The 25,641-nt window shown below is 37.3% G+C and overlaps 1 protein-coding gene across 1 annotated transcript; it reads right to left on the minus strand.

The window, feature by feature from the left end:
• Nucleotides 1–11,346: 11,346 nt before the first annotated feature.
• Nucleotides 11,347–12,372, minus strand: LOC115623882 (protein amalgam). The gene has a single exon (XM_030518432.1). It carries the CDS (start codon nucleotides 12,370–12,372, stop codon nucleotides 11,347–11,349), a length of 1,026 nt encoding a protein of 341 aa, XP_030374292.1.
• Nucleotides 12,373–25,641: the final 13,269 nt, after the last annotated feature.

The raw sequence follows: 25,641 nt of genomic DNA on the forward strand, positions 1-25,641 counted from the left end.
AATACGAAATAGTCGTAACCATAAAATTTCGTCACACCAAAAAATGGTTTCGTCCTCGCTGTCGAGCGAAACACAAAAATGGCGGTTGCACAAAGCTTCCGTCTCTGAATACCCGTACCGATGGCCGGGGAACGGCAGCCACATCCTGCGAGCAAGCTCCAATGCCCATCAACAAAGGCTCACACCCATACACACATACACACATACACCCAATGACACACACACACACATGCACTCAACCAAACGAAATGAAACGAAGCTGAACATAAAATTTAAAGTACGCTCACGCCCAGTGCGAAACTTTTTGCATGCAAATGCGGCATGTCGCTGATATATGTATGTACTATATATGTATGTATGTATTTTTTTAATTTTATTTCGTTTTTAATTTGCTGAAAAAACGAGGGGCAGTAAAAGAAAAGAACAACAAACGTGATATCGAAGCTGCAGATAAGTGCGTACAGATATAGAATTGCGGCCGTCAAGGAAAAGTTTTAATTTCGGTTCGTGCGGCCCAAACCAAACCCAGAAGCCCACTCCACCCCCCGCCGCACTCCTCTCCACCCCTCTCCAACCATGAGAAGTGCAGTTGTAGTTGGAGTTGTTGTTTTTGTGACGCTGCATCTGCATTTTAATTGCAAATGGAAACAGTTATCTAAATTGGTTAAAATATTAAAACGATACACGAATTTTTTAAACTGCCCGTTACCAAAAGCCATTCAGCTGCAGCGCCCATGAAGTGGCTTGTTGGCTGGGGGGGGCGGTGTGAGGACTGGGGCGTGGCTGTGGCAACAGTAGTGTAATGGCGTGCCAGATGTGGCCCGTTATTTCACCCGCCAAAAACATGCCGGAATGCGAAATACGAAATGCGTTACACATTTTTGGTGCATTGCCAACGAAAAGGAAAAGAAAGCCAGAATCGTTGGCCACATTGCCACGTCGAATGCGGCCGTGCAAGGAGTCGCATTTGAATGCTCCGCTGATGATATCCTGCAGTTCGCTTAACAGCCTTTTTCGTTTGCCATTTTACTTGGCCAGTTCTATTTTTTTTTTTTTGTCTGTTTAGTTTGTGAATTCCTTGGCTGCCAATGACGTCCAAGAACGCCCCTTAAACTTAAAGAATTGCTTTAAAAATTTCAAACAGACCTGTTCGGCGCCTAGAAAAAGGTACACTTAGAAAAATGAGTTCTAGGGTTAATTAATTTTTTGAATCATTCAAATGGTAAGTCAGGTCTGTTTCCTTTTCCGATTTCATTTAAAAAAATCTTAGTTCTGCGAAACGAACAAATTATTCGATTTAGAAAGTTTTAGCTTTGCTTCAGTGTAATCAAATGTATTTCACAATTTCTCCATAACTTTTCATTTCACATATTCTGAAGATTTTTAATCGTTTCTTTTAATATGTTCCGCACAATTTGTAACTAAGTGGTTGAAGAATGTGTGCAAGAGCGATCGACTTTAAGCCAAGTCGATTTAATTTGATTTTATTGATATTTTTATGATTTTTTTTATTACATTTTTACAAAAATATGGCCTGCGCGTATTTAGAAACTGAAACAACTGTTGTAAAAACTGAACTTAAACGCTTTGAAGCTAACTTTGAAACCGACGACAATTGAACTCTGATTCGAAAACGTGAGCCTCAAAATAATTACAAGCAGAAACTTTAACTTTTGAGAACCAATCGAGAACGTGATAAAGGCTGAATATTTGAGCGATTCAACTACGTTTTGTTATTAGTTCGTTGTTCAACACTGCATCGTTTCACTTTTCAAAAGTAATCGAAAAGAGGAATAGCCCTGAACAGTAGACTACAGTGAAAACTCCCTCAATGGACACCTCTTCGGCGGACACTTTTTCTATAACATTCGATCGGTGTATAAAATATTGAAGTTTCCCCTTAAGCGGACACAAATAGGCCGACGGTGAGTTTCCGGCCAAGAGAGCTTTCACTGTATTTTGTTCTTAGTTTGTTGTTCAAACAGTTTGATTATAGTGGAACTGAACTAAATTTGATTAATATATTATTTTTAAATATTTTTCCCAGTTTTAATTTTTTTTAATCCGCCATATTTGTCATATTTCATTTTCTATTTCTATTGAGACATTTTGCATTTTTATGTACATTTATATATGAACTAAGTCGGTCTAGAATTGTTTGCTCGATCTTTTCCTAAGTGTAGTTGCGAGAGGAGTGATGGGGTGGGGCGGGGCGGGGGGAAAGTGCAATTCAAATCGCATGGGAAAATTTGTGCTGCAGCAGCTTTGCTTGACTCTGCTCTGCTCTGCTCAGCTGAGCTTTGCGTGTGTTTGCCAATCGGTTGGGCAATTAGTTAAATTTATTATTTGAGCACGCACCACAACCACAGCACCAGTAGCAGCAGCAATAGCAGCGGCAGAGACAGTGGCAGCGACGTCGACTCCCACTGCGGCTGCGACTGCGACAGAGACAGAGACTGGGAACCCATGTGGCAGCTACAAAGCAGTTTGCATTTGTCTCCGCATAAAGGGATTAATGACAGCCAAACCGAATGTACGCCTCCCCTCCCACTGCCACTCCCCCAAAAAACATGCACATGCTCTAGACCTATGCCAACCCAAAAGCCACCCACTCTGGCTCTGGCATGTTCGCGCTCTAAAGCATATAAAGATAGAGCGAGAGCGAAAGAGAGAGAGAGAGAGAGAGAAGAGCAGAGATATCTCTCTTACTCATCCAATCTGTGCACATATTCGTATTTGGCTTTAAGGACGAGCACATCGGGGCTAATTCGTTTTTATGCTTGGCGCATAAAATATTTAAATTATTATTTATTGACGTATTTTTCATTTTCATTCATGTAACGTAATTTGCAACGCTTTTTTCGCCTCTCAACTCGGCTGCTTTTGCATCCTTTTGTGTTTTTGCGGAATATTTTCCCGCTCAGCATGAATTGTTGGACTCTTTTACGGATGCTCGCCTGCTCGTCTATAAATGGCGGCTCATAAATCAATGGGCAGACTTCAATTAATGTTCACTTTTGCCATCGATAATTCATTACTAATTTATCTTTTGCGAACATGCCTGCATTAATTACACTGCAATTATTTACACACGCAATCAGACAGACAGAGAGACACTCAGAAATATGCATATGGCGTACATGTGTATAATTAGCTGCCATATTAATATTAGTTGGGGGCGCTTAATATTAATACATGTACGCGTATTTGCCAACCAAAGACAACGATAATTAAATCCAAACACTAATTGCAGATGTGAGAGCAACCTTGGATATTATTACGATATTATTACGAGCATTAGTCTTAGAGACGAAACGTGAAGCATCCAAAGGTTAACCGCTCTTCTGCAGAATTTTCTATCGATTATCTTTGCGATAATTAAGTCAAAGCCCTGATTGCTGATGTGAGAGCAACCTTGGAAGTGCAATTATCGATAGTACTTATTACGATGCAGCATTAGTCTTAGAGGCTGATCTTGAAGCATCCAAAGCTTGTACTTATTCAGCAGAATCTTCTTCGATAGTTAAGTCGAAACACTAATTTCAGATGTGAGAGCAGCCTTGGAATTTCAATTATCGACATTACTTGACGTATCCAAAGGTTAAACGTTCTTCGTTAACACACTTCTGCAGATCTTCTATCGATTATCTTTACGATAATTTAATCGAAACACTAATTGCAGAACTGATATCGATATTTTTATGATGCAGCATTAATTTAGAAAGGCACAACTTGAAAACTTTTCTATCGAACACATTTGTGATAAATAATTTCAAATCTTAATAGTGGATTTTCACAGCTTTGGGATTATTACAATACAGCATTAGATTTTGAGTTAAATTTGAGGGTATTTAAAACATTTTTGTTAATATTATTTAAGAAGCCTTTATATCGACTATTTATACAAACAGTTCATGGAGCTGCTAAGTGAGAAATGTGTGATGTGAGTTCAGTTATCGATCAATTTTTGAATTAAAGTGTTTAACACTGCTTCTAAACATTATTTGTGGCAATTTAATGAACTCAACACTTTGCCCACAAAATAGGAAGCTAAACCATTTTCACATGACTGGGACAGAAGATCAGATTAGTCATAGTTTAATTGTAATTGATATTAAGTTCGGCATTCTAGATGGAAAAAAAATTAGCAACCCCAAGGTAGAATTAATTTAATTTATCGCCTTCTGACAATATCGATAATAATAAAATATCGATAATTTATTGAATATAACATTTGTTAACTATTCTTCTTTTCCTCGACATAAGGTGAAATAATATCTCATTGCACATTATTTAACATGGACAATATTACTCGCCTTTTCCTCAGGAATATTATTATCCGTCTACAGAAGTACCATCCTGTTTAAATATAAATATATAAACGGAATTTCCATGAATGAATCAAACTTTATCCAATTTGTTCATCTTATGTATACATATTTTATTTGTATAAAAAAATGCAGGCCCATGTTAAGCTCTCGTGAATAAGGGAAATAATTTGAAGATGGTCTAAACAACCCTGTTTGCCGCTGTTCTCATTTTCTGCTTTTATTTTCTGAAACTGAGTATTCTTCGTTTACGCAGGGACTTTCCTAACGCAAGGATATTATGCTTTATATTCTTAACATTCGAGTAATGTTAAAAATATGATAAATGTCTGTTGGAATGCTTTCCTACCAACAAAGACTGCCACGGCCTTCTTTTCAACTCGTACATTGAAAAGGACTCTTAATTTAATTTCCATTTTACTTTACTGTTATTGAGGGGAGACGTTCTTTGTTTTAAATTCAAATTCGAGAATTAATAATAATTAATAAATATAGATGGCCTTTACTTTTCTGTATAGTACTTCTTTATGTCTTAATTTTGGGGTATACTTTAATTTATTTATCTTAATCATTTATTTTAAAAAGTTGACTTCCTGTACATGTGTATAGTTTCAGTTTGTTTTCCTACCATATTTGCTTTTGAAAAATTGTTTGTTTTTACGTGTATTTTATATGCTTTTGTTTTTAGTCTAATTAAGGCAATCAAGTCACATAAATGTTCCATTTCTGTGTTTAATACATGAATTATTAAGTAAATTGTTTAAAAAAGCGTTCGTTTCATTTTACTTTATTCATATGTGCATACTATAACAAGTTTATTATTCAATTTAAAAATATATCTACCCATTCGGAGAGTTTTTATTTGGCAATATATTCACTAATAAATATTTCAAAATTAAATATTAAAAAATATAAATAACTAAAATAATGTAAAGAAAACACGGTATTAATAAAAAGGCTCTAAATTATAAAAAATTATATAGTTCTTACGCTTGAAAACAAACATTGTCACCAAATAAGGATTAATATTTCCTAAGCTTTCACTTATTATATGCAAGCGACTCAATTTATAGTTATCACATTAAATTTAGACCTTCAACACAATACGCAGAATTGCTTAACAATGTTAATTAATAGCTCGATCGTCGTTCACTAGAATCGTTCTTTCTTCACTTTATTCAGTCACATTTTTTGAAGTGTTCTCAGCTTTAATTGAGATAGTTTTTGAAAAATATTCAACACACAATCAAGATCTTCATCTTATCCAATTAATAGATGTATTTTTTGAATCCACATTATTGTTATCCTAGATATCACAATTCACGTTTCGGTTCACAGCACTCTGCCAAGTTTGGAGCTAAGCCAACGAACGAACTCAACTCTGATCGCTCCATTCAGATACTTATTTGTTTGCTCATTAACACTTGATACGTACTACAAGTATATACCAGTATTGTGTCTGATTGTGGAGCTTCGTACTCACCCAATTGTGTTGCCATTTTAGTGCAACATTAACATCAGCAGCGGCATCATAAAACTAACACGCGAAGAGCGCTACGTTGTTTACAAATAAATGGAGGACACATAACTAGTCGGGTCTGAAGACTGGCAGAGGAGACTGGCTGGCCATTATGGAGGTGCGCGGACATCGGACATCGGACATCGGAAAGTCGAGCGCTTGAGGGATAACAAACCGAAGTGGTGGACGTTAACGCTGATTTTTTGGGGAACTGCATCAGCGTTGCCTTCTCCCAGTCGAATGAGCGCCAACGAGTCGCGCGTCCGTTTGTGGAGGCGTTGGGACCAACAGACACGTTTTGTCACCGTTTTGCCGCTGGAAGCCCACTTAGCATCCACGTTCCAGCTGAAGAGCACACGCACAGCATCCAAAGTGCAACCTTGCGGCAAAAAAGGTAACAAGGCCAGACATCGAACACTGCGCACGCGTCAGAGCTACACTGCGATAAGGATTTTGATTTTACTAAAGTCAGATGTTGCCTGACGAGGAAAGCTCCGAGGACCTTCAATGGGCTTTTATTATTATAAACATGTTGCCATTTTTCTTTTGTTATTATATTTTGGGGTTGTAGATTGCTTTGGAAGCAACCCCTAAAACCCAATTCAGAGAGTCCGGCGGACTGTTCATTGAAGTTGTGGCCGATTGTTTTGATGGTGAAGCCGCTGCTGTGCAGACTCCTGCAAAGTTTGCCTTCCAATCGACTGAAGGGTAGTTCCAAGCAAAAAAATCAATACTCTTAGTGCCGACGTCCATGTTGTCGTTGTCGTTGCCACTGCCAGACAATGAAATGATGAAGCCGCCGTCGTCGTCGTCCCCGATGTCGCGGGTGAGGGCACGAGTGCACGTGTTGTCCCTGTCCCTGTCCCTATCCCTGCCCTCGTCCTCGTGGCTGTCCCTGTCGCAATCCCAGTCCCAAGCAAAAATGAGCTCGTCTGGTGTGTGTTTGCTGCGTGCGTGCGTTTGTGGCGGCTTCGGCGGTGGCAACAACACCAATTACAATATAGACAGACATTTAACCAGGATTTCATTTAGAACTACACGTACATTGGCGAAGGAGTCAGGACATGTGCCGACATGTGCGAGAAATGTGGATGAAAAATTTGCTAAACATATTTAGCCAACGAGTTTCTAATGGCAACAATTAAGTCATTAGTAAGTGTTGATTTTATGCCAGCGAGCTGGTCAGGAAGGATACTAATGTGCTGCCAGAATGGAGTTGAAAAAGCTCATGAACACATACTCGTACACCCCGAAAAAAAAATACTATTAACATCAAACTAGAACTGTTCATATATTAGGGCTATATCTACAAACTGAACGAATTGCTTTTGACATTTTCAAAAGTGGATGGATATTATCATATTTTCGGACCACCTATTTCGTTTCAATAAAATTATTTATATGGACAAAATTATGAAAAGATTTTTGAAAGTGGATTTGGTAGTTAAATTAATATTTTTTTACAAGTTCTAAAATATGTACATATTGCCCGTCGCTCTTATTATTAAGGTAAGATAAGTCATAACATAGTAGGTGTACTGGAAAGTGTACCTAGAATGATAATTTAAAGCTCATTTAGTAAAGTATTTCATTTACATTGAAAAGATTTTTGTGCAAATCAAATCATTCTCATTGCATTAATCGGAAGACTACGATTTTTGTCATTTCAGAAACGCGGAGAGTGCATTTAGGATTTTAGGAACTCTTTTCTCAGTTCAAATCAAACAATTTGCCATCTGAATCAATACATAATTATTATGCAGAATAACACAATCTTTTGCTGCAAGCAAAAACTAAAGCTAATCTGAAGATTACTTATTTCGTTTACATATTTCAATTATAGCAAGACCTGCTTTTTGTGTGTTTCTTTTTTTTTAGTTTTTAGTCCAGAATTTTGCAGATTGGCTGAAGAACACAAGCTTATTACCTTACTCCCAAGTCAGTTTTCCTTTTTAAACAACTTTTTAATCAAACCCAAATAGAGGCCAAACAATTGAAACCTTAATCATCATTTTTAACTACTACTATATTTGTATCGTTATACCTAATTATTAAGGAGTGTGGATTTCTCGAACTGGTTTCTTTCAGCTTATCAAATGAAATCAAAACAAATCTTGCGGTAATTGTTGATTAGTATTGTTGTTATATCAATACAATTTGACTTAAAAGGGCTTTAAAAATTCAATTTAACGAATCGATTTTTGTTATTCTATAATTAAATATTAACATTCTACATTTCTACATAATTCTGTTAATTAGAAGAAAGTAGTTCCCTTTTAATGTTTCAATAAAAAATGCTGCTGATCTTCTGAAGACTATACAGCTAATTCTGTTTTTACACGGTTTTGATTTAACACGGTTGGCAAATTAAAAGTGGTTTATATGGTTACACGACATATTCCATTTACCACGATTTAAAATAATCCAATCTACCGTGTAAAAACAGAATTAGGTGTATATAAGTATTCTTATAAGTAGCAATCGAAAAGTAGTTCTAGTGATACACAGTTCTTTTAATATATTGTTGTTACAGCAACTTCTTTTGATACATACAGTTCCATACGTACAAGCCGTCCTTTAGAACGTCACTAGCAGTTTTTATTCAAATATAAAAATATGTGTAAGGGAAAATATAAATATACCAGAGCTCTTAAACAAGCTGGATATTTTTTCGCATAAAAATATCAAATCAGGGACCGATTTTTCAATGGCTGCTACACGTTAAACTATAAAGTATTCCAGCAATACAGCTAAAATATAATCACGTCAAATAATACTTAGAATTATTTACCTAATAACTTGATAAATTCCACAACAAAACAACAAAAGGTGTAGTGGTAAAATGTTTGTGTCAAAAATTTAAGTTTGAAAATATTACTTTAAGAAACATTCCGAAAATATTAAAATAATTCCTTTAGTATAACAAATTGATAAATTGTTTTTTTTTTTTTTTTTGAGTGTACACCTAAAAACTTGAACAAACTTACTTACATATTTACTGGCTGGCCAAAAACCACAGAACTGCCAGCAACAGAGTCGAGCCGGCCTCATCGGACCGCCTTACAAATGCCTCCCATTTTTCTCAATTATAATGAACAACTCACTTCTCCCGAGTGTGTGTGTGTGTGTAATCGTGTGTGTGGGTGTGTGTGTGGTTGATGTGCGTGTGTCAAAGGTACGGAGGATATCATTTTTAAGCATGATTGAAGAGTTAAGCGCTCAGACTGTTTTAACAACTCAAGTCATCTTTTATTTACCATTTACAATGGCTTTTAACGAAACACGTGTATTTTTATTTAATTTATTCATGAGTGGGATTTTTGTTTCCATAAAAATAAATGACCACACTTACTATATTTTATTTATTTTATTCCCTTTACTGTATTTGTATAGTGAGTGTATTAGTATTGAGAAAACTTTATCGAGCAATTAAGATAGGGCCTTGGCAAGAATTTAAAGTATAGAAGGATTTTTTGTTTTTTAAATTAATGTTTTTCATCCAAATACCTGTGACTCACTAAATACACGTACATATTTGTTATTGGAATGATTGGTACAACTATTTTAGTCGATGATGGGTGTATTCAGATATTGGACTGTCACTGCTTATTATTTTATTTATTCTTTCTTTTTAATATAGCATTATGCTCATTTCAGTTTTTGCCTCTCTGACCATTATTCTGGTCCATTTGTTCATAGAATGTTTATAATTTCATAAAACGATTCGAAGCAATAAATGAACTTCAGTCTTCCCAACTTCGTTCCCAATTTTTTTAACTTTAGCTGTAAACAACATTTTCCAATACACAAAACGATATAAGTGCGATTCCTGGAACTGTTTATGACTTACAGATGCTTCACAAAAAATATTTTGTAGTAGCAAAGAAGCTTCGACAATTACAATTTGTTATTAGTATTCAAATGCAAGTTAAACCTGCAGAAAATAAATTGGCCGCTTTTCTGTAGAATTAACTGTTTATAAATGTTCGTCACTCGCTAACTAGATTGATCTACAAATTAAAATCCTATATAGCAATTGCAGCTAGGAACACTATTTCTTTTATTCTTTCCCAACACTTTTCGTTGCTGTCAAGAGCCTCGAAAGCAGAATACATTTCACTTTATTTCCATTCAAAGCCTCTGCTGGTTGTTTGTCTGCATTTTTTTTTTTTTTAATTTTTTACTTAATTATACTTGAACTTTTATTTTAATATCTGGGTTCTCAGGCCTACTTCAATCGTGTGTTTTATAATTTTAATTTGATATTTTTATTTCAACCAATTTTAATATACTTTTTTATCTTTCATTTTCATTTAAAAACTGCACTTAAGAAATTAATATATGTTGGTATTTATTTTGTAAGTTTTGGCTTTGACCCACCAACCAATTTTAATATACTTTTGTTTTCTTCCATCTTCGTTTAACAACTGTTGGTATTTATGTTGCTAGTTTTGGCTTTGACCGCTTCATTCTGAGCTTTATCTTTACTTGGCACAGCTCAGTTTTTAATAAAAAAAAAAACACAAGATAGAACGAAAATAAAATAAAATAAATAAATAAAATAAAATAAAAGAAAATAAAAACAAACATTATCTTGGCATACGGACTCATAATCACTAACTGTAGGTATTTGCCAAATTGGAATAAAAAATTACGGAAGTTATGGAAAAAAACAAAAATTGCGGGGCTGTGGAGGTGCATTGAAAAAAACTCAAACTCGTACTTTCTCGGTCTTAGGAGAATCTGGATACCAAGTTTGGTTGTTCTAGCTCTTACACTTTCTGAGATCCTTGCCTTCATACAGACAGACAGACGGACAGACTGACGGACATGGCTATATGGACTTTGTGGGGTCTGCCACGCCTTCTTCTGTCTGTTACATACATTCGCACTAAACCCTTTCACCCTTTGGGTACAGGGTATAAAAAGTGCGCAGACGCTTCAATATTTGCCGCTCTCTATAGCTGTTTAGCCGCCAACGCCGCGCTCGCTCTCACAATCGCGTCCCTCTCCCACTCTCTCTTTCTTAGGCCGATAAGGAAGCGAAAACCGTACAAGCCAGATAGCGCACTCTTCTTGAGCTTATCTTTCGAAATGAAACAATTCGTGAGTCTTACTTGAAGCCTCACATTTCTCAGAGAGTGAAATATCAAGAGTATCAAGCAAAGTACTCGCAAAGAGAAAAACTTTGTAGAAATAATGTAGACATCATATGTATATTTGTACAGCAAAACAGACACATACAACGCCCACACGGCAGACACATACATACGTATGTATGTATGTATGTATGTATGTATGTATGTATGCGCGTGTTCTTAAGGCACGAACGAACATTTGGATATTTAAAGTGAATCAGCGTTAATTGAATGGAATCATTAATATAACTACAAGTACATACTCGTACATAATACAAATTGCCGAAAATACAAATGTAAAAATTAAAGTCTTTTGTGTGGGAATTTGCGGGCAGACGCAACAGTCAAGAGTCGGAGAGATCTACGACGAGGAGGGCACTGGAATGACGGGCTGGAAGAGATGCAGTCTGGCATCGGCATGACCGAGCTTGTTCGTCGCATTACAGTAATAGTCTCCAAAGTCGCCCTCCGAGACGCTGGCGATGCGCAGCACTGATGTGGTGGTCTCAAACGAGGAGGCCGTATTCGCAATCTCGTGCTGGCGATCCGACTGTAGCTTCACGCCGTTACGATACCAGACGACGGCGGGGGCAGGACTTCCCTCAACCAGGCACTCCAGTTCGACACTGTGGCCCAACATTTGGGCCACCTTGGGTCGCTGCACGGCAATCTGGGGCCGGAACTCGACCTCCACGCGAACCAAACGCTTATCGGGCTGTCCCTCCCCATTCTCGGCTATACAATAATAGCCTCCCCGATCCAGACGATGCACAGTCTTTATCCGGAGCGTAGGGTCGGCCAACACATGTCCACCCGCGGGCATAATGGCGTTATGTTCACGTGCCCAGGAAATGGTGGGCTTGGGAAAGCCGTTGGCGTGGCAGGTGACCTCCAGGTTCTGGCCCTCGGTGACGAGCGTGGTGCGAGGCGTCTGCTCGGAGATTACCGGCGGCGTTTTGATCAGCAAATTCAGCTTGCGGGTAACCTTATTGGTGGCCGACACCAACACCTGACACTCGTACAGACCCATGTCGCTGGCCTCGATGCGTTCCATTCGGAGAGTATACGTGGCACTGCCGCTGCTCGCATCCTTCTGCTGCTCCACGGAGTAGCGGGAATCGGGTAGCGTAGACATACCATTTACTGAGAGGACAACAGAATTGGCGTCCGACTCGTTGGCACGCTTCGCCCAACTGACAGTCATTTGGCCCAATTGCTCCACAGTGCAGTTAAACTCGACGTTATCGCCCACACTGGCGACCACATCCTTGCTAATGTGACTGATGACGGGTGTTGCGGACGCGCTCCAAACTCTACTAGTTTCCAGCAGCAAGAGTATTGCACAGAGCTGTTGGCTGAGAAGCCGAAGACTCGCTTTTAGTTCCATCTCTGGTTCAACTTTTCACACACAGATTCGATGCGCCGCGATTTCCTTGACTATCAGTTTGTTGGACGTTCGTTGCTCGACTGACGACGCTGACAACGGACAAGGCTGAGCTCAAGAGCTGCTGCTGCAGACACACACACACACACACACACACACACAGACAGACAGACAGAGAGACAGATGGACAGTGTGGACAGACCGCCTCGTTATCTGTCCGAAAACGTAAGAAAGAAATTCCGGAGCTGCCGCTTGTTTACACAAAGTACGACGACTTCCACGATCGTATCGCACAGTCCCATATACTATGCCCCTTATGTACCTATTTGTGAGTGTATGTGTATGGGTGCGTGTGTGTATTTATTTACTTGTGGCATTATGTTCTTTGCTTATCAATGGCTTTAACTTGCTGCACTCGTTTTCATGTCATGTTCATTACTTTCGCTTAAATTGATTTGTTTTGTTGAACAACGATTTCCCACACAACGATAAGCGATTGTCCGTTACAAATGACCCAAAGCGATGAACACATAGCACATGTGTATGTATATACAAATGTATATATGTATGTACGTGTATGTACATATGTAGATGCTGCCACAGATACCACAGATTTAGGCAGTCCACAGTCCGTCTGTGGACGCTCGCGCGCGCTACTGACGCGACTCTCAAAGGCCAACTTCAGAGGAACAGAAACAGGCACAGACAGCAACACCCATTGGCCATAAAACGTTTAGAAGTTCGTGGAAGGTACACACACACACACACACAGATGCAGATACAGATACACTCACACTGAGACACAAACACACACCCCTTGTAGACGGGGAGAGTCGTCGCAACACACATATTGTGTGCATAATTTGATTTATGGCATGGCGCGTCTATGACGCGAAGGACGAAAGACACTCGTAACGAGGACAACCCAGAGGGCAGACCTCTGGGAAATGCCTGATCCTGTTTTCTATGCCCGTCTCTGTCGGCCTCTCGTAATGAGAGCAGCAGCGAATGCAACATTCAACGCAAGGCTGCAAGTCGCTTCGGAACCAAACACCTCCAAACCGGTTCGTTTCGGAGACCTAGCAGCAAGGATCACCTACAACAGAACCCAAAACTCTCACTTCGAATAGTTTCTAGTTTCTGAAGTAGTGTTTGTATTTTAGACTTCAGTTCAGTTTGAAAACTGATTCAACAAATATAGAACAAAATATAATCAAATAAAAAAGAGATTAGAAAAGATTAGATGATTTGTTATTGTTTATTTCATTATCAAATCAAATAGAACTCTTTAAATCGCACTCGGTTTAGTTTATCAGTTAAAAGTGTTAGTCGAAGCTAAAGATGGCGAGCAGTTCAATGAACTACAGATTAATGCTATGGAATGCTGATTGTAACATATGCTGAGAGATAATGCACAAAATATGATTCATTTGCAATGCTTCAATGCTAATATGAATAATAAATCTATGAGATGTCAGTCTTATTCAATTGAATTTCAAAGTTATAGAAAAGTTCCAAAAAGAAACTAGTGTAATAACATACGTACTTTTTATTATGAGTTTTTATTAATTATTTATTAACTTTTATGACACTCAATCTTAAAACTTGAACTTATACTGATTTCTTACATTTTACTTAAAATGAACTTAGCTAAGGCCTCGTAGCTGCGCTGCCAGAGACGCCGGCAGCGGAGCGGCCGCATTATGTATTTTACTTATGTATTTGTACTCAGCGCTGTTGGCAGCGAGAGCGCGAGGGAGAATGTTATGTGCACTTGAGGTGGCTGACACTAGTTGCACTGACGCTGCACTTATGTCGCCCAATGCATGTGCGATCATATTACATCGCGTCCGAATTATGCTTGGCTTTTTGAATTAATTTATTCACTGCAATAAAGTGTTACAGTGTATGTTCTTAAGAGTGCACTGCGTACAGTGTGTACTCCTTATGTATGCACACTACATCTCCCTCCTTTTGAAAAATAACGTAATATTATGAAGTTATTTTCTAAATTATTTATCTATTAATTTCATGTATATCTAGTTATGAAATATGTTTATATCTTTATGATTCGTTTCTTATTAATCTATTTGTTTTGTTTGTTTAATAATGTTTTTAAAGGGAAAATTGATATATGTATGTATATACTTATTTGTATGTATAAATTTTGTTTTTTTTTTTTTATCTTATTTTTATTTTATTTTATTATTTTTTTTTTTATATGTATATGTATATATATATATTTTTTTTTTTCTATTATTATTTTTTTTCGATGGAATCATAGAAAATTGATGTATATTTTTTTTTGTATTTATTGATATTTATATATATGTATTTATGCTTGTGTATGGCCATACTTCAAGTTACGAATTAAAAATCTTTAACCTATCCTTATGTACTGTTTGTTTTTCGTCTTTATTATTTGATATTATTATGTTATTATTTTCTTCTACTTTTTCTACCTTATATGGTCCTGTATATTTAAAATCTAGCTTGTGACCTGTTTCATTTTTCAATAGAACCTGGTCTCCTATTTTTAACTTCAGATCTAAACTATTCTTGTCATAACTAATTTTCTGTTTATGTTTATTTGACTCTAGCATTAATCTTGCTCTTTTCAAAGCTTGTTCTATCCTAAACTTAGATTCCTTAGCATAATCTTCTATATTGTAAAGTGGTTCTATTCTATCTATGCTATTGAAATACTCTGGTAAATTTGAGGTTCTACCAAAAACTAGCTCATATGGACAGTAATCATGTGCCATTGAGGGTGTAGTATTAAAAGAATATACGAAGTACTGTAACCACACATCCCAATCTGATTTGTCGACTGAGATGTATGACCTGATGAACTCATTAAATGTTCTGTGGCTTCGCTCCACGGTTCCTACAGTCTGGTGATGATGTGCAGTAGATGTTATGTTTTTAATATTTAGATTTTTACATAAATCTTCAATTATTGAATTCTTATACTCTGTTCCCATGTCCGTAATGAACGTCTTCATTGGACCGTACTTCAGAATAAAATGTTCAAATATAGCCTTGGCTACTGTCTTTGCACTTTTGTTCTCTATTGGTATGGCTACAAGGTATTTTGTTAAATCGCAGATTAAAGTTACTGCGTATTCATTTCCTTTTTCTGACCTAGGTAGTGGACCGATCGTATCCACAATTACCCTATCGAAAGCCTTTATTGGCGTATCTGTTATTATCAATGGGGCTCTGGTATGTTTAGTCGATTTCGACTTTTGACATTTTCGACATTTTTTTATATAATTTGTAATGTCTCTTGTTATATTTTTCCAGTAATAATGCCTTTTTATTTTTGCCATTGTTCTTGCTATACCCGTATGGCCTCCTTGTATTGGATCGTCATGGAATGTAAACAGTATTGCTTCTTTTTCTTTTTCTTTATTTATTTGGGTCACCGGCTTGAGTAGCGCTACTCTTAATGATTTCAATATTTTATTGCCCATTTCTTTAAAAGATTCTATTGAAGTTGTTTCAAAAATCTTTTCGCTCGGTGCCACTTTGAGTCGGCTGATATTAAGCACACCGGCTTGCCTTTCAAGCCTTTGGAAGAACTGACCTAAGTCGAGAATTCCATTGGAGTACATATCGCTAACATCAATTCTTGCTATGACTTTTTTTCCATGCTTTAGTAAACATGTTGAATCTGTCGTACGCAAGGTCACTACTTTTCGTACCTCGTCATTTATAATGACTTCGTATACGTTGGGCTTTGAAGCTTTATTTTTAGTTTGCTTATGCAAATCTACTTTGTCTTTCTCTGCGCAGAGATTTTTCTGTTTACTTTGATTTCTTGTAGTGACTTTTAGTATTTTGTTTCCTTTATGTATATCTTTTAAGTCTGTTATAGTTATTCTCGACAACGCATCTGCTATATGGTTGTCTTTTCCCTTGAGGTATTCAACTGTGAAATCATACTCCTCTAAGTCAAGTCTCATGCGCGTCAGTTTTGAGCTCGGGTTCGTCATTGAAAACAAGTAAGTTAAGGGCCTATGATCGGTTTTGACTGTGAAGTGTCTGCCATAAATATATGGTCGAAAATGGTTTATTGCCCAATGGATGGCTGCCAGTTCTTGCTCCGTTGTATTTTTGTTACTTTCCCCTTTTGTAAACGATCTTGATGCATACGCTACTGGCAGTTGTGTCCCATTATGATTTTGGGTCAGTACAGCTCCACAAGCTTGTTTACTCGCATCCGTCGTTATGCAAAATTCTTTGCTAAAATCTGGGTACTGCAACAACGTAGGCTTCATCAACTGGACTTTTAAATATTCGAATGCTTTTTGACATTCACCGGTCCACTCAAACTTAACATTCTTTCTACATAATCTTGTTATGTGCCGCGAATAATCGGCGAAATTTTTTATAAAACGTCTATAATAATTGCAGAATGCAACGAATCTTCTAGCGCTATCAGCGTCCGTTGGGACTGGGTACCTTTCTATGACATCATATTTCTTGCTGTCTGGCAAAATACCCTTATCAGTACACTTATGGCCCAAAAAGGTTACCTCGTGCCTGAAGAATGAGCACTTTTCGGGGTGCAATTTAAGGTTGTGTTTTCTACACAAATCAAAAACGCTTGTAAGATTCTTAATCATATGTTTTTCTGAACACCCGATGACAATCAGGTCATCCATATATAAGAATGCCTGAGTAGGTTCTATACCCGAAAATGCGATTGTCATCATTCTTTGAAATGAATTTGGTGCTATTTTTAAACCATATGGTAATCGCGTGAAGCGATAAGAGCCATTGCTCGTGGAAAAAGACGTTATGTTTCTGGAGCTTTCCTCAAGCTCTATCTGATGAAATCCTGACATCAGATCCAAACATGAGAAGTACTTAGCTCTACCCAATTGATCGAGAATATCATCAATTCTGGGCAACGGAAACTTGTCGGATAAGATTTTTTTATTGATCTGGCGATAGTCAATCACCAAACGCCATCTTTTACTATCAGAACCCGGCAATGACTTTTTTGGAACTATCAATAATGGGCTATTATATTCTGAGACTGACGGTTCTACTATTTTGTCTTTTATTAGCTTCTCGACTTGCTTGTCTACCTCTTCTTTTTGGCTATGTGGAATTCTATAGTTCTTAATATAAACTGGTTCATCATCTTTCATTCTTATCTTTTGTTTGTAGAAATTATTGGTTGATATCGATTCGGTTTCTATTCCGAATACGTCAATGTACTTGGTGCATATCTCCGTAAGAGCGTGTTCGAACTGTGGTGGGAAATTTTTACTTAGTTTGTCCAAGACCTCAATGTGACTGCTGTTCATATTTGTTTCTATTATTTCATAATCACTCAATGGTTCAAAATTTACTTCGTTTAACTGAATGATTGCATTTTTATCTGTGGTATTCAAAATTCGGACAAAAATATTTTTAGAGTCTGCAATGGAGTTCCCAATGTATACTCCGTTTTGAATTTCTTGATTTGGTATGAATATATACTTGCTTGTAGTATTTATGGAAATTTTTCGGACGACTTCGGATCTTGCTGGCAAAATTGTGTAACTATTTTGAAGTGTATGATGTATTGGGATTTTTATTGAGTGATCAATATTATTAGGTCTCAGTATGAGCCAATCACTCTCCTGATTTAAGTCTATTTGACAATTATATTTCTTCATAAAATCTATACCTATTATTCCATTACATGGAAGCGGAAAGTCTGAATCTACTATATGAAAGTCATGAGGGATGGCATAGCATGTTGATAGGAGTTCTATCATTGCCGATCCTTTGGAATTGGTTGTTCCCTCACCTATACCGGACAATTGAGTAATATTATTATAATTGACGTTATCAAACGAGTCCGTATCTTCCTTTATTAAAGACACATCTGCACCTGTATCAACCAGCAATGTGTACAACTTATGTGTTGCTTCATTTTTTAGTGTAACATAAAGATTGAAATTAAGGTTTATTGCGTGAACCGTTTGTTCCACAGTTTTCTTTATCCCAAGGGTTTTTACTGGTTTTCCGACGTGGTTTGCACCAGTCGGACTTGGTTATAATTGCTGTTATTTCGTTGGTAGCCATTCTGGTAGTTTCTACCACCACGATGGTTATCTCCACCGCGATAGTTATTTCCACCGCGATAGTTATTTCCACCGCGATAGTTATTTCCACCACGATAGCTATTTCCAACGCGATGGTTATTATTACCTCTGGCTCTATGATTATTACTGAAGCGTCTGTCTATTTGCTGGTTTTTATAATACAAAATTGTATCTGTTCGTCCAGTTGCATCGGTACAACTATTGACAAACTTGGAGACAGCCTCATTCATATTGTTGAATTGGCCGGCCTCCATTACCAGCTTTACCCTGTCAATGTTACAATTCTTCATCATTGATTTTACAGCATGTTGCGTACTGTATTTAGCGGCTATCTCCAATGAAAGTCCATCGTTTATGTATGCACTCTCTAGAGACTTTGTCAGTTTTTCTACCTCTTGGGTATACTGATTAGCCGTCTTGCTCTTCTGTTGAAGGTTCATCAGTTTGGCTGTAATAACCTCAACTGAGTCACCTTTTACAGTGGCAGAAAGTTTGCAAACAATTTCAGCAATTGAGTTCTCAGTGCTAATTAAATTGCGTGCGTTGCCTTTGAGCTTTGTTTTTATTAATTGGACTGCCGTTGACTCGTGTGTCTCTTTAATTGAGTCCACCAACTGCAACGCGTCCAAGAAGCTTCTCAAATTTTCGGCTTTGCCATCAAACTCCGGTATCAGAGATGACGCCGTTTTTAAGAATTGTATCTGTGTCTGCGACATTTTTCGCAACTGCGGGCTGTTTACTATTGCGTTGAGGCTGTCAGCCGGTTCGCTTCTTGCGGGGCTGTTATTGGGAGTAAGTCCGCTTTTGGAATCTTCTTCCGAAATTATGCTGACATATGCCGTATTTGGCGATTTTGACCTGGGACTTATAGACATTACTTCATCTTCGTCCACAGCTATATATGTCGCCGCGCTACTTATGACATTTGGCAAGTGTATATCCAAGCCATGTCTTTCCCTAACAGCGAGCAGCTGTTCTCTTAGACGTTTGACAACGTCTGAAGCCTGAGTCCAATGGAGATCCGTGAGCCTAGGTTTGTTTTCTAGGAATATCTCTCGGATCTCGTTATAATAATGCACCAATTTGATGGTGTGCTTATTCAATGTACCAATCTGTATTGGCCTATTTTGAGTGAGGCTTTTGTATGATTTATCAAATTCAGCTCTCAGCTCTTGCACTCTCCCGCATATAGCATTCCAGTCCATGTATTATGGATAATTTTGATGCTCAGCAAGATTTTTTTTTCATTGGACTCCTAGGTAATTAAGTTGAACACCCTTTCTTTTTTTTTACTTTTAATTTTTATGTTTTATTTATTATTTATTAATTTTTATTTATTTATGTTTCTTCTATTCTATTCCTATATTTCATAATTATTATTTACTGTTTAAATCTATTGTCCTGGTCATCTACCCATTGTGCATAGTGGTTGGTTCTACCTAGGTGTGGATTTCTTTCCACTCTTGGGCATACCTGATATTATAATTTTACATTGGTGAAAAATGTCCTTTTTTTATTTATATTTATTTATTAATAATTTTTTTGCTGCTGGCAGTAATCGCTGTATATTTTTTTATATTTTATCTAAGTCATTTGCCTTACTCAGAATTCTTTTTTTTAGGCATTTATTGTGTAGCTTATACAGCTTAAAAAACAAATTCGCACTCATTAACACAACGATTACTACCAACAGGATATTTATCATTTCTACATCTACTTTCTGTGATTCCACCTTATTGACAATTCCTGCAGTGGAATCTACTACCTTAGTGTCTATCAAACCCATTTTGGGTATATTACTTATTTTATCGGTAACTATGCCACTTTTATATGGCTTATATATTTCTATCTGATCTATCTTACTTATACTATTGCTCCTCATTCATACTATTAAAAGATTGACAATTTTCCTGCCTATTTGTTCGTACAGCTTTACGGGCTGTACTTCTAATCGGGCAGAAAAGGTTCCGCTCAATTTTACAATTTTCCTTATTAATTATTTTACAATTTTCTTATTGGCTATTTTTTTTACAATTTTTCTTACATATATATATTTTAACTTAAATATGCATTACAAATTTTGCATTATAAGTTTTTATCTTTGCTTAATCATTAAATTTTCCTCTGGTGTCCCTTTTTGGGATTGTCGTCTTGTGGCGTCCGCATCAGCTGGACGTCGCCGGTGTGGCACGCTGATGCTCCCTCGTTGTCGCTGGTGGTGGTTTGCCTCCCGCACTTGTCGCTATTTGATGTGGTGTATTCCCGCATCAGCTGGGCGTCGCCGGTGTGGCACGCTGATGCTCCCTCGTTGGTGCAAGGGGCGGCCTGCCTCCCGCACTTACAGTTGTCGTCGGCGTTTTTCCAGCGGTGGTGCAAAAGGCGGTCCTATGCCTTTCACACTTACTGCTCCTAATTGCGTATCGTGCAGTGGCGGCACGTGTACTCGCAGTGTGGGGTGTGCAATGGTCCCTCGCAGTCCGTTGGGCAGCTTTTTGCGTTCCTTGGCAGTTGCTTGGGTGAAGGCGGTAAAATTATTTCACGTTTATTTATATTTTCAATACGAGTGGAGCGAGTTGCGGAGTCGGGTTTCGCATTTTTGCTTATTGACTTTAAATAGTCAAGTTCTGCCTGCAATTTTTGGGCCGTTGTCCACGCGGGTGGTGTTGCAGTTGAGAATAAAAGCCACTTTAAATGTGCTATTCTCTTATTAATTTTATTGTGCACACCTCCGCGTTTACCCATCACTCGCGCACTCTACTCACTCAGTATTTTTATTGTGTTGATGTCCATGCCAAGCTCCGTCTTCCGAATTTTAAAGTTGTCCTCCTGCCGTTATTATGGTCGTTTTTATGGTATATCAGCTCCTCTGTCCTTGGTCCTCCAGGACCACTATCACGGTCCTATGTAGGACACTGTCACGGTCGCCATGTAATAACATACGTACTTTTTATTATGAGTTTTTATTAATTATTTATTAACTTTTATGACACTCAATCTTAAAACTTGAACTTATACTGATTTCTTACATTTTACTTAAAATGAACTTAGCTAAGGCCTCGTAGCTGCGCTGCCAGAGACGCCGGCAGCGGAGCGGCCGCATTATGTATTTTACTTATGTATTTGTACTCAGCGCTGTTGGCAGCGAGAGCGCGAGGGAGAATGTTATGTGCACTTGAGGTGGCTGACACTAGTTGCACTGACGCTGCACTTATGTCGCCCAATGCATGTGCGATCATATTACATCGCGTCCGAATTATGCTTGGCTTTTTGAATTAATTTATTCACTGCAATAAAGTGTTACAGTGTATGTTCTTAAGAGTGCACTGCGTACAGTGTGTACTCCTTATGTATGCACACTACACTAGTTTTAAGAAACTAATAGTAGAATTTTCAATTTATTTTAAGAAAAATGAATAACAAAATATTTTCAATATGAACTAGAATTAGACATAAAAATAAAAAGTGACTTTAGAACGTTCCAAATGTCATTTATTGTTCAAATTCGTCTTCTTAAAAGATGGATCACCGTAAAGGAGTTCATTAAATTTAAGTTATCATTTATGCTTTTTATTATCTCTTCTTATTAGTATTTTTAAAAACACAAATTCCACAAAGCTTTCTATAAATGGAAATATTTAAATGGAGATATTTATTTAAGCGGTTGTCATATTTGTTCAAACAACATAGCTGAGTTTTCAATTCGATGTTTATTCCACCGCTACGCTGTTAATTAATGCATTTATTTTAAAAATAGCAGCAACAATAATAATAAAATTCGTGTTCTTCAACTGTTCCTTATTTTCAAAAACTTTGGAAAGCCATTCAAGGAGCAAGATTGTTGCATTCTACAAATTAAGGACGGATCAACATAAAAGAGTTCATTTAATTTAATTAAATTAAATGAGTTGTCCTTTATTCTATTCTTTTTAGTATTAAAAAAAAAAACAGAAGTTCCACAAAGCTTGATACAAATTGTTGTTGTAATTGTTATATATTAGCTCTGCATTTTTAAAATTTATATTGCTAATAGAATGCCAAATAAAAGAATCCTTGTGTGTGCTGTTTGTAAACTGAAAAGGCAAAGAACTTATCGCCACAATAGTTTATAGTGCCAATCAGGCAACATGTTGCAAGGATACCTAGAAATAAATCTTGCCACTCTAAGCCATTATCTATAGTTGGGCTTTGTTTCTACCGAAGGGGCAACAGTTTTCTTTTGACGCTCGTTTTTTTCCCAACATTTGTGCAATCAGTTCTCTATCCCTCGAGCTGTCGTGCTGGTTCGGCCATTCCGAGGATTACGAAGAACGCAATGATTGATTGTGGTTAGACCCCGGACTGTGCGTCGGCCCCTGACACACATCGGCGGGGCCCGCACATCATTGCTTTGGATTCGGATTCAGATTCCGATTCGGTTTTGGTTTCGGTGTCGGAGACGGGGACAGACGGGACAGCGGGACTGCCTACAAATTAAATCAAACCTTAAATTGTGGTCGTGCTGGCAGCAGTTGAGAATGCATCCTCTGTGCACATTCGAATCAGATAATTGTAAATTGTGTAAAATAATAAATTTCAAGTTAACTATCAGTGGACCTCATAGGGCGCTTCTATTCGCCCTCTCTCCCCTCTCCCCCTCCCCCCGCTGTCTGCCAGCAACAAGCCAGCCAGTCAGCCCAGTCAGCCAGCCTTTAGCCAGCTAGCCAGCATGCAAGTGACATGCTTATCCTTGCATCCTCGCCCAAACTGCAGTTGCAGTCAATGCTGCTCTCCCATATTTTTTTTTGTTTTTTTTTTTGGGTCCTTTATGCACTCGATGCCGGGCTGGTAGGATGCGCGAGGAACGGGCAACTGCTCAGTGCTCGCTCCTCGCTGCTCGTTCTCGTTCACGTTCAAGCGCAAGCGGATCTGAAACAGAAAATGTCAAATTTTGTAATTTATTACCCGAATCCTGTTTCTGTCAGTGACTCTTTGGGTGTTTTGGTTCGGCAGGGCCGGGCCGAGTCGGGCCAGGGGTTGCCAAAAGTCCTTTGTCACACACTGCGTGTGAATTTGTGGCACAGTCTATATGTGTGTGCGTGTGTGTCAGTATGTCTTTGTGTGTGTGTGTGTGTATCCTTTGGATTTTGTTTGTTTGTTTGTTTGCTTTTTCGCTGACTATGTGTGTGCGAATTGACTTTCGTTGCCAGAAACAAACATCTTCTGCACAGCCAAAGTCAACTCGACAATGATGAGAGTGATGATGATGATGATGACATGGTTAGTAATGATAATTATGATCAGTTGAAGCAGCAACTAGGCTCAATTGAAATTTACAATCATCTTGTTTCGTCGCAAATGGAAGCACAAGTTGTGGAACCGCACTCAGCTAACGTCTTAATCAATGAAGAGTCTGTTCGGGCTCAGTGTATGTGTGCTCATATTTCGAAGGTTAACTGTTAGCCCATCATCATTACAATAGTACACCATATATTTATATATATGTCATCACTGACTGACTGACTAACGATCAATGCACAGTCCAAACGGTAAAAGCTAGGAAGCTGAAACAGCTGGACATAAGCTGGACTTCAACTTACACTTGGGCTATTTACTCTAAGAAAGAATACAAGATAAGATGTTCTTGGAAATAATAATGTACTATAGATGCATACATACACAAATAGTATATATGTTTGATCCATTATATACAAGTATTTTGCAGCTGTATTAGTTCAACAAATATGTATCTTTGCAAAATTTTAAAGCTTTTAATTATACAACATAAATAGTACGTGTATAATGTATGTTGATTTAATTGATCAGAAATTTAACAATTTAATTCCACAATATTATTATTTAATTTATCACAAATTTCACAATTTAAATCCACAATATTATTATTTAATTTATCACAAATTTCACAATTTAAATCCACAAATTTATTATTTAATTTATCACAAGTTTCACAATTTAATTCCACAATATTATTATTTAATTTTTCAGAAATTTCACAATTTTATTCTCGACTTGCCAGCGCTTAGATACTGGGTATGAGAATCGCAGAGGAGGGCGCCCACAATATTTATATTTAATTTTTTAGAAATTTCACATTTTAAATCCACAAATTTATTATTTAATTGTTTTTTTTTTTAGAAATTTCACAATATAATTCTCGATTTGCCAGCGCTTAGATACTTGGTATGAGAATCACAGAGAAGGGCCCCCACTATATTTTTATTGAATTTTTCAGAAATTTCACAATTATTTTAGACAATATTAATATTAATTTTTTCATAAATTTCATCATTTAATTCCCGATTTGCGCGCGCAGGTGCTTGGCATGAGAATCGCAGAGGAAGGCGCCCACAATATTTATATTTAATTTTTCAGAAATTTAGCAATTTAATTCCACAATATTAATATTTAATTTTTTAGAAAATTCACAATTTTATTCTCGATTAGCCAGCGCTTAGATACTTGGTATTTTACATACATACAATACACATATGTATGTATATAGTACGTGTATGGTCACAGCATGTATTGTACTATATGCCCTAGCTTTCGGAACGTGCCACAGCTCAGGAATGGAAAGTACATCTATATGTATATGTATGTAGATACAAGTATATCTATATCCAACTTCTGCATACAACATACTTGTAGTAGGTAGTACACTGGCATTAAAATGAAAGCATAGACAAATTCAAATACGCTTCATTCTGTTATTGTTAATTTTATGTTCACTTCCGATGCAAGGATTTCGGATACTTATATAAATAGTGCGCCATAATAAAAAATAGTAATTATTTGAATAAAATTTTGTTTAAATTGTTCGCCCACATTCACACAATTTTTCTTTGCCATCTAGCGGCGCACTTGCGCAACAGAACAAAAATACAACTGCTTGATAGGTGTCGCTGCGTACAGCGCCACTATGGTTATTAATTTCCATTACTTCGCATGGCGTTGCCACTGTTGCCGTTTTGCTTCCTCGGTCCACTGGTCTGGCTCTTTACACACTATTCTGTTTTGAATTCATATTCATTGTCAAATAACGGCACTTGCTCGTGCGTTGCCTTTTTTTTGTGGTGATGGCCAAGTTGTGTTGTTGTCGTGAGGCACGCACGCCAATTGTGAAACCTATAAACATATATTTATTATATGTGAGAGTGCAACGTGAGTG

The sequence above is a fragment of the Scaptodrosophila lebanonensis genome, unplaced genomic scaffold, assembly GCF_003285725.1.
Source record: "Scaptodrosophila lebanonensis strain 11010-0011.00,11010-0021.00 unplaced genomic scaffold, SlebRS2 tig00000053-arrow-pilon, whole genome shotgun sequence".
Taxonomy (NCBI): Eukaryota; Metazoa; Arthropoda; class Insecta; order Diptera; family Drosophilidae; genus Scaptodrosophila; species Scaptodrosophila lebanonensis.